The sequence below is a fragment of the Phragmites australis genome, chromosome 18 (assembly GCF_958298935.1).
Source record: "Phragmites australis chromosome 18, lpPhrAust1.1, whole genome shotgun sequence".
Lineage (NCBI taxonomy): Eukaryota > Viridiplantae > Streptophyta > Magnoliopsida > Poales > Poaceae > Phragmites > Phragmites australis.
Genome location: NC_084938.1, coordinates 10,161,947 through 10,172,402, shown reverse-complemented (window position 1 = coordinate 10,172,402; position 10,456 = coordinate 10,161,947). Strand labels below are relative to the sequence as shown.

General features: G+C 52.2%; 1 protein-coding gene across 1 annotated transcript; it reads right to left on the bottom strand.

Annotated features, from left to right (window-relative positions):
• Positions 1-1,917: 1,917 nt before the first annotated feature.
• LOC133898535 (uncharacterized) lies at positions 1,918-3,776 on the bottom strand. Its single transcript, XM_062339250.1, has 4 exons — positions 3,526-3,776; positions 2,853-3,433; positions 2,173-2,759; positions 1,918-2,070 (listed from the first exon to the last, which is right to left on the bottom strand). The coding sequence occupies exons 1-4, from the start codon at positions 3,774-3,776 to the stop codon at positions 1,918-1,920; spliced, it is 1,572 nt and encodes a 523-aa protein (XP_062195234.1).
• Between the last annotated feature and the right edge of the window lie 6,680 nt (positions 3,777-10,456).

Sequence of the window (10,456 nt, the reverse complement as noted above, 5' to 3'; positions counted from 1 at the left end):
GCGACGCGCCGCCATCCAAGCAGCCAGATACAAGCAGAGCCTGTGGCGTTATCATCAGCATCACATCCGGGCCCGGTCACTTGAGGTTAGGGATCTAGTTCTCCGACGCGCTCAATCGCGTGAAGGAAGGAATAAACTGTCCCCTATGTGGGAAGGCCCCTTCACCGTGATCGGTGTCCCGCGACAAGGCTCGTTTTGGCTGGCTGCGGAGGATGGGCAGCCGCTCCCAAACGCGTGGAACATCGAGCATCTGCACAAATTCTATCCCTAGGCAGACATGTTTGTGCTCGGGCCAACCAGGCCAGGGGTCCCCCCCCCCCCCCGCCCAGGTTGGCCGGGGGCTGCCACCAACCATGTAAGTTACCACTTCTGTACAAAATTGTCAATATACACTCTTATTTTGAGTTTTTTCTCTCTGGAATCCATATGTTTAATCTGTTTGGTGAGATGCTCGATTGTGCGAGAAAACACGCTCTCTCATTTTTCCCGTTGATAAAAATGAATCTCGGTCGGTATACGCGCAGGCAGTAGCTGTTGACTTAAGTCTGTTGTGATAGGCTATGGTATCCGGCTGCATGGCAGTGCCTCGAGCACCACCGAGCCTTTGCGGTTCTCGGGTAATCCTACCGCTTGAGCAAAGAGTGGTCGGGACCACCTAGACCCCAGGGGCGGGCTGTTGGTGCTCGGTCTGGCCAGTCCTACCCTGGGCACCACCGAACCATTGGACCTCTTGGTTATGCCTCGGTCTGTACACTTCACTGGTCCGGGTATTCGAGAGATCTCGGGTCAAAAATGAGAGCAGTCTATGATAAGTACCGCACTAACAGAGCGCACCAAACAAAGAGTCTTTTCCTATTTTCTTAAGCTTACAAAGCAGCCCGACCGCAAGGCCTCAGTGCCCAGGACACTGCTCGAACCTACGGGGTCCTCGGGTAATCCTACCATTCAGGCATGAGTGGTCAGGACCGCCTAGCCCCTGGTTCTCTCACCTACTTTCTAGTGCTCGGGCACTCCTTACGAGGGAACCAACGTTCCCGGGCGCCCCGAGCTCGAGGCATCTACCCCCTCCCGGATCAGTTGGCCGAAAGGCTGACAGCTGTCTGGTGAGTAACTAAAGTTATATGATTCTCCTTTCATACAATACGCAATAAACTATTGTTCCCGAGTTATCCTCGGGACCCTCACATTCTAATCTGTTCGGCGAGATGGTCTCCTCGTGCACAAAACCCTGCCCACGTGCTCGCTTTTTCCGGAACGACAGAAACAGACAGTAGTCAGGTGTACCGTACAGACGGCGATGGCTGACCGAGGTCTTTTATGGTGGCCGTGGTGTTCAGCAAGCTTGGAAGTACCCCGAGCACTACCGAGTCCTTGGGGTTCTCGGGTAATCCTACTGCTTGAGCAAAGAGTGATCGGGACCGTCTAGACCCCAGGGGCGGGTTGTCGGTGCTCGGTCTGGTTAGTCCTACACCGAACACCACCAAACCGTGGGGACTCTTGGTCGCATTTCCGCCCACACGTGTCTCCAGTCTGCTTGTTTGAGAGGTCGTAGAGTGGAAAAGTGTTCACTGGTCATGGCGTGCTCCGTGCTGGATGGACTTATCTCCCGAGCAAGGAAGTTCGTGTCTGTGTCCCTTGACTTAGCAGCTACGGACTCACGAGGGCTCGGGGGCTGGACGCTCGGGTGGTCCCACTACTCGTACGAAGAGTGATCGGGGCAACTTCGCTCTCGGGGGAGGAAGGCCGAGCTCGGTCCGGCTAAGTACTTCTCGGGATATCAAGCGAAAAGAAAACAATATCAAGACAAGCACAGTGGAGTTTCGATCCCAAAGAAAGGCTTCTATTATATTTCAAAAATAACCATTCTGGAGGGGATCACTCCCATATTTACAACATTGAAAAAACAAAAAATCTAAGCTAATCTGCAGGCTTCGACGGGGGCGAGGATGCATCGCTACTTCCGCTGCTGCTCGGTTCTAGCGTCGGCTCCCGCATAAAGCACGCCGCCACCTCAGCGGCAATGTCCTGAACGGCTTCTCGGGCGGCCGTTTCCTCGGCCTCGACCACTCCCTGTCGGACCGGCTCCAGTGAGAAGGCAGGGTCTCAGCTGCGGTAGCAGGCAAGAACGTGCTCGGCCATTGCCTGGGCCAGAGCACGCCCCTCCCGGGATGCCAGCTCCTGCACAGCCTCCGGAAGAGCCTTGAGGCGCCGGGCAATGTCCTCGAAACTGAGGGCGATGTGGCCCATCGTCTCTTTGTCCAGCCCCTGCTCGCCCACGTTTACGTGCCCGAGCCTGGCTGCCTTCACGGACTTCCGCGCCTGATGAAGCATGTCTCGCATCATCAGCTTCACGTTGGTCCGCTCGGCAATGACGGTCTCGAGCTCATCCTTCGCGATCTGCAGCCGGTCCTCGAGGCTGACATCGTCGGCTGCGCTGGCGGGGATGCCTCTGGTGGCCGGGGCCTCGGCTTGCGCCCGCTTCAACTGCTCGGCCCAGGCAGCGACGGCCTGCTCTCGAGCGGCCAGCTCCTCCCGGGCAGTAACGGCCGACGATGCCAAGGCGGCCTTCGCCTCGCGTCGTGCAATCTGCTCCTCCCGGGCATCCCGAGCCGTCGTCGTTATCTCGACGTCGGTCTCGCGGACCGCGACCTCCTCCTCCTGATGAAGGACTTCGGCACGGCCACGCTCGAACTCGTCGTTCCGGCGGGCTAAGTCCACCTGGGCAAACTGCACGGCCTTCTCGTACTTGCCGACCGCCTCTTCCCGAGCCAGAAGCAACCGCTCCCGAGCAAGCAGCTCCACGGCCAGACTCCGGGATGCCTAGTCGCGCTCGGTCTCCTGCCGCTCCATGCGGCTGGCTTTCTCCTGCGCGGCGACAACCTCGTTGCGCGTCTCCTCCAACGCCTCCCGCTCCTCGGCCACCGCACGCATTGACTTCTCGTGGGTTGCGCAGGCTGAGGCGATACGGGCCTCCAAAAGCTTGCCGACATCTTCTAGCCGCCCCCTCTCTTCAACGAGGGCGGCACGCTCCTTGTTGAGCTCGGCTTGCTCCGCCGTCACGGCCACTTCAAGCCACTCGATAACCTCCTGGGCGCTTCCGAGCACATCCGAGAGGGGTTTCGGGGCTTGGCTTGATGGTGGCCGGGGGCTGGGTCCCCTACGAGCCCTCTCCGTAGAGGCGCTCGGGGTACCCGACGGCTGCCGCGCCGGCGCCACCCTCGCCACAACCACCTCCACCGCGGCCACTCGTTCCGCCCTCGGAATGCTCGGGGCGGGCTCGGGCGGCGCTGGCTGCTCGGGAGCGGTCGCTGCCCTTGGCTCAGGGCAGGATGGCGACCTCGGCTCCGGGCCTGCTAGCGCGCTCGACCCAGGAGCGGGAACTAGCCTCGGCTCCTCTGGCTGCCTCTGGCCTCCTGCTGGGTCCTTGAGCGGCCTGAAAATAAAAAAGGTTAGTGCCTAAACCAACATCTAGGTAGACATGCTCGAGACAGAGAGGGAGCCTGCGGCGGCCTGCGGTACTGACACCAGGACTGGGGGATTTTGAAGCTGGGGCCCTGCGGCTTCGGTTCGGGCTCCGCCTTCCTCCTCTTCGGTGGAGCGCTCTGGCCCTCGGGCCGTTGAGGGGCCGCTTTGGAGCCTGCCTCTGGCGTCGGGTCGGTTCGAGCGCCAGCTGTTGCGCTGCCGGCCGGGCCCTGGTCCTTGGGCTCCCATGCCCTAGACCTGAACTCCGTTTCAGACTCCGTGCCCGATGATTGGCTGCCCTGGCCACCCTCCATCGCGCCACCCGCCGCCGGCCATTGTTGTGGAGGTGACGGCGACAACGAGGATGATGGCTGGGGCACGTATGACCGGGGACACTTCCCCTTGTCCCCTTGGGCTGGCGGCGTCCTTGCCGCTGGCCTGCTGGCTGCTGCCTGCGGCGTCCCTGCGGCCGGCCTGTGGCCTACCGCCCGCAGCATCCCTGCCGCCGGTTTGCTGCCCACTGCCTACCTCTTCATCCACCCCGGGGATTTGTATAGTCCCGGGGTTCCGGCGCCCCGGACGCTCCACCAGGCCCTGGGCGTCGAACTCCGGCAGGGTCGCTTGCAGTTCCACCCGGCCTGGGTCCGCGCAGAGCGCCAGCTCCTCTTGGGGCAAGACCGCTCGGGTGAGGTCCTCGACGCCGGTCACCACCCTTAGCAAGGTCGCCAGCGCTCCCTCCTCCAGGTCCCCGTCCGCACCGATGTGGGTCCTCGTGATGTCGTTCGGACCCGTGTACATCCAGGCGATGCGGCCATTTGAGAATTGTGCTATAGACACTCAGAGAACATCAGATGTATGCCAAGCTTAGCAAGTGTGATTTTTGGTTAGACCAAGTCGCGTTCCTTGGCCATATCTTAACCGTCGGAAGTGTAGCGGTAGACCCTAGTAAAGTGAAGGATGTACTAAATTGGTTACCACCAACCAACGTGTCAGAAATCAGAAGCTTTCTTGGATTAGCAGGGTACTATCGCCGTTTCATAGAAGGGTTCTCTAGGATAGCCCGACCTCTTACCTCTTTGCTTCAGAAGAATGTGGTGTTTAAATGGAGTCCTGCTTGTTAGGCAAGTTTTGAGGAGTTGAAGAAGAGATTGACTACGGCCCCAGTACTAGTACTACCTGATATTAGCAAGAACTTTGACATCTACTGTGATGCTTCGCGACAAGGACTTGGATGTGTTCTCATGCAAGAAGGTCGAGTCGTGGCCTATGCGTCAAGACAATTAAGGAAGCATGAAGAACACTACCCCACACATGATTTAGAACTAGCAGTTGTGGTTCATGCCCTGAAGATTTGGAGACATTACCTTATTGGAAAACGATGTGAAATATACACGGATCATAACAGCTTGAAGTATATTTTCACTCAACCGGATCTAAACCTTCGTCAGCGCAGATGGTTGGAGTTAATTAAAGATTACGGTGTGGGAATACACTATCACCTAGGAAAAGCAAATGTTGTGGCCGACGCCTTGAGCCGGAAAGGTTACTGCAATTCAATGATGGTTCAAGATAACCAACCTGGGTTGTGGAAAGAGTTTGAAAAGCTCAACCTTGGATTTGTGGCAGACATGGAAACAGCCACCATGGAGTTAGATTGTACCCTTGAACAAGAAATTAGGAAAGGTCAACTGGAGGACGAGAAGCTCAAGGGAATTAGACAGCTTATTAAGGAGGATAAAGCTCCAGGTTTCACGGAAGATAGTCAAGGTACAATATGGTTCAAAAAGAGAATTTGCGTACCTAACCGAGAAGATATTAAAAAGACAATTCTGAGAGAAGCTCACGAATCAGCTTATTCCATTCACCCTGGGAGTACCAAGATGTATCATGATCTTAAGGATCGTTATTGGTGGTATGGAATGAAAAGAGAAGTTGCAGAATATGTAGCTCTATGTGATACTTGTCAAAAGGTCAAAGCAGAGCATCAGAGACCAGCAGGTTTACTGCAACCCTTGAAGATACCTGAGTGGAAGTGGGAAGAAATTGGAATGGATTTTATCGTTGGATTGCCCCGTACCCAGAGTGGATATGACTCTATTTGGGTGGTAATTGATCGCTTGACAAAGGTCGCCCATTTCATCCCAGTAAAAACCACGTATAGTGGAGCTAAACTAGCAGAGATGTATATGTCGAGAATAGTATGTCTGCATGGAATACCAAAGAAGATTGTTTCGGATAGAGGAACTCAGTTTACCCTCTAAGTTTTGGCAGAAGCTACATGAGTCTATGGACACGAAGTTGAATTTCAGTTCTGCCTATCACCCTCAAACAGATGATCAAACAGAAAGGGTAAATCAAATATTGGAAGATATGCTGAGAGCATGTGCTCTTAAGTATGGAAAAAGTTGGGACAAAAGTTTACCTTATGCCGAGTTCTCGTATAACAACAACTATCAGACAAGCCTCCAAATGTCTCCCTTTGAAGCCTTGTATGGGAGAAAATGTAGAACACCGCTGTTTTGGAATGAGACGGGAGAGAGTCAGGTTTTTGGACCAGAAGTTCTACGAGATGCAGAAAAACAAGTTCAGGTGATTCGGGAAAATCTAAGAATTGCACAGTCCAGACAGAAAAGCTATGCAGATAATAGACGAAGAGAATTGGTTTTCGAAATTGGGGATTTCGTTTATCTTAAGGTCTCGCCAATGAGGGGTCTCTGTAGATTTAAGGTTAAAGGAAAGTTATCACCAAGATTCATCGGACCTTTCAAGATATTGGATAAAAGGGGAGAAGTGGCTTATCGGTTAGAATTACCACCTCAACTGTCAGATGTGCATGATGTTTTTCATGTCTCCCAGTTGAAGAAGTGTCTTCGAGTACCAGAAGAGCAATTGCCTATGGAAGAATTAGACGTTCAGGAAGATCTCTCCTATATAGAATACCCTGAGAAGATTCTTGAAAGATCGGAAAGAGTAACCAGAACCAAGGTAATCCCAATGTGCAAAGTACAATGGAGTCACCACTCGGAAGACGAAGCAACTTGGGAAAGGGAAGAAGATCTGAAAGCGGAGTTTCCTCATCTCTTCTCTGTTCCAGGTGAATCTCGAGGGCGAGATTCATTCCAAGGGGGGTAGGTTTGTAACACCCTAATTTTTCTAATTCCAAATTTTTCTCAATATTTGTTAAAGTTCAAATGAATTTAAATATTTTATTTTAAAAGAGAGAAAACCCTACTTTATATGAAAGAAAAAGAAAATGACATAGGATATAAGTGAATATTTTGCATTCATGCTGAATTAGGCAAGTAGTATTTTATTTGAATTTTTGATGAATTTATTTGAAGAGTTTTTGCCTGGTTTTTGAATTTGAATTTGGATTTTGAATTCATATGAAAAAAAAAGAATAAAACTTCTTCTGGGCTGCCTTTCTCCTTTTCGGCCCAACTCCTCGGCCTCGGCAAAGCCGCCCCGGCTTTCCTCTCCCACCTGGGCCTCAAGCCAGCCTCGGCCCAGTCGCGCGCACGTCAGCCCACGCGCCGAGCCGCCCACACCGAGTCGCAGACAGACGGGTCCCACTCGTCAGACCTTTCTTCCTCCTTCGGTCGGATTCTGATCCGAACTCAAACACGCGCCGGCCGCCGCTTTCCGATCCGAATCCGAGCCGTCCCGAGCCTTAGAGCTTCTAAAGAGATGCCAAATCAAACCCCCGGGATCCCCTCTATCTCTAACCTACCATATCTCTAAGGATTCCGCGTTCAAACGGGGAAACCGAACTCGGATTTGGTCCTCCGCCGCCGTGTCCGAGTCAAACGCGTTGCACCGTCGCCCTGGACACCCCGAGCTTCCTATATAAGTAGAGCCTCCCTCCCCGAACGCATCTCAACCAGAATTCGCCAAAACCCGAGCCTTAGACGCCGAGTTCAGAGCTCGCCGCGCTGCCCTCGCCGCCGCTTCGACCGAGCTCACCGCCACGCCATTCCAGAGCCTTGCAGCGCTTTCCGAGCCCACCATCGCGAGTGCCTGCCACCACAGAAGCTTTTCCCATCGTCGATTTGATCTCTGCGCCGCCGGAGAGTCTTCTCCGACGAGTTCCCGAAGCCACCGCCGCCCCCTTCTGTCGCCGACCACCTTCCCGTGCCTCGCAGCCTTCGGTAAGCCCCAAAATGAGATCGTTGTTCCCTCCTGATGCTTTTCCGCCACTTGTCGTCGTGATCCGAGACCGGCGACGAGGTTTGCGCTTGTCGTCGGTGAGTCACCGTCGTGCCCGAGCTCGGCTCCGCCGAGAACCTCTCCGCCGACCATCCCCTTGAGCTCAGCCGTTGGATCTAACCTCATCGGCCCAGATTAGATCTAATCGTACCCCTTCGGTTAACCAATCAGTACCTGCCACGTGTGTCCACTTAACACAGTCAGCAGTCATGCCATGCCACCCATCCACCTCAGCCGCCACCTCAGCCTTTCTGCTGATGTGTCACCCTTGTCACCATGCCACGTCAGCCTGAGCTACCCAGTCAGTAATTCAAACCTTTTTCAGTATAAAAAATAAATCTGTTAATTCATTTAATTGGTAATTTTGTAATTTAGCCCCTAAACTTTTCTGAAATAACAAAAAGAGCCCTATCTTTTTATAGTTAGGTCCCTATACTTTTTCATAATTACATTTTGGTCTCTCTATTTTTACAAAAAGGTCCCTGGACTTTCTGATAATTCCATTTAAGTCCTTTTCTTTTTCCAGATTTAACCCTAGACTTTTTATAGCCCTAACTTTTCCATCGTAACTCCGATTTAAGCGATTCTTGCATCGATGGATTCGTTTTTCAGTGCTCTTTCTTTTTAGCAAGTTTTTATCTCGTTGTTCTTTTGTTTTGTGCTTTGTTCTTAGTGTATCTTGTTTTTTTGTTTGCCGGTAATTGTGCGATTAGCCGATAACGTTCCGGATCAATTTGAAGAACATCAAGACCAGGAGCAAGAATACACTAAGCAGCAGCAAGGAGAAGGCAAGTGTCCTTGATCATATTGAACCTATGTTTTTAAATGTTTTGTTTTACAAAACTACATGCAATGTCTGTCAATATGATGGGTAGTCACCTATGTTAGGGTTTTTCCCTAGATATTTCCTTATCATCCCTTGTAACCTAGATGGTTTATGGTTGGGAGTCTTTTATGGTTAGATTGCTTAGCCTTGCTTTTGGGATATAGGGAAGTGTCATAATTTTGACTAATGAACATATGCAGTAATGATGGTTAATATGATAATGTTTTAGCAACATGGAACCTTAGGTCTTGAGCATAGGGATGTTGGTGATGGTTGTCATGGTTATGACATTGGTTTAGTGGTTGCTCAAGTAACCTAAGTAAGGACCGGTTCGTGGAGCGACAACCCAAGAAGTAACGTACCAACCACGAGGCTAATATGGGTTAAGTGTGACATACTGATTAGAGTATGTCCAGTGTGCGTTGGGTCAGCACAAAAGGGGGCTTCTGGGTAAGAGCTTTGCTTGCGTAAAGCCTGGAGGTGAAACCTAGTGGGCAGACATGCACTGGATTAGTCTCTGGTTAGTGGAAAGTGTCATACAGTGATTCTTGGTGGCACACCACTGGCGTGTGTTAAGTGTCTTGCAAACACGGCAACATAGAATTCACTGACTCGTGGGTAAAGTTGGACAACCTCTGCAGAGTATAAAACTGTTATAACAGTCGTGCTCACGGATATGAGAGACTTGGATCCTCACATGATTAGATGGTGGTTTGGTTTTGATTCTGGTACAGGGAGTACTAGATGTTGTGGTTTGGTCTTAATACGAGGAGTACTAGACGGTTGTGGTATGCAGGGTGGGGAACCTTGTATGCTAGTTGATGGATTGTTGGGTTACATTCATTTAATATATGACTAATGCTTTTGAGTCCAAATGTGTTTTCATTACTCGCATTTACGCAAATAATACCTTGTGTCAGCCTACTCTTGATATAAGCCTGCATGTCATTATTTTCCCACACTTGCTGAGTACATTATGTGCTCACCCTTGCTTTCTCCTACCAAAAATATATGCTGCTCAGTGGAAGACTTTGATGATTTCCAAGACGATGACCTGGTGTTCTAAGGAACGTATCTTCCAGTCGGTGCCTGTGGAGTCTTGGTCGCCAATGCTTTTGTTCCGCTGCCGTCGTTTAGATGATGTCGTTTAGTTTACATTTTGAGATTTGCTTAGGTAAAGTCTTTTTTCTGTAAGAGGTGAACGTTTAAATAAATAAAGTATTGCTTTTGTTACTTCACCTATGACGTCCTTATGTGTGTTAAACTTACTAGGCACACATAAGCTGCACTTGGTTTTGGCTGTTAAAACCGGGTGTGACACGAAGATGACAATCCGCTTCGGCCGGCGCGTGGAGGGCGGAAAGCTCGCCGGTGTCACCACCGACGCCTCCCGCTGGCCGGCGGGCACCATGAGCTTGCGGACTTTCTCCGCCCCCTCCTCATTCACGATGCGCGACTCTGGTAGCACGCTGTTGGAACTCGACTTGTCCCGGCGGCTACTTCATGCCTTCGGCATCTTTGGGGGTGGGGAGTGTGCAGGAAGGAATGAGAAGGAGGGTGTGCTGTGCGCTGAAGGGAGCGAGAGCTCCTGAGCGCAAAGAAGAAGAAGACAGAGGCGATGATCACAAGAATGGCGTAAGGGGCAACGATTCGCTTCCCTCTCCTTTTTTATGTCCTGGGGATTTCAAACAGCGCTTTCCGTGGCGCATTCGGCGAAGCGCATTTCCCTCGATCGGCGCGGGTGCCAGGCGAATCTCCCTCGATCCGTGCGGTTGCCAAGCGCACTATCCTCGATCTGCGCAGTTGCCACGCGCGCCTCCCGCCCCGTTATCACGCTCCTCGGAAGTCGGAAGGACACGCATCCCTTCGGTTCTCCGCTGGGCCGTACCAAGAGCCTGGGCCAGAGAGACCAGTGCCCGAGAACAGGCCACGTGGCATCGGTGCTGGGATCGGCCTCGAGGA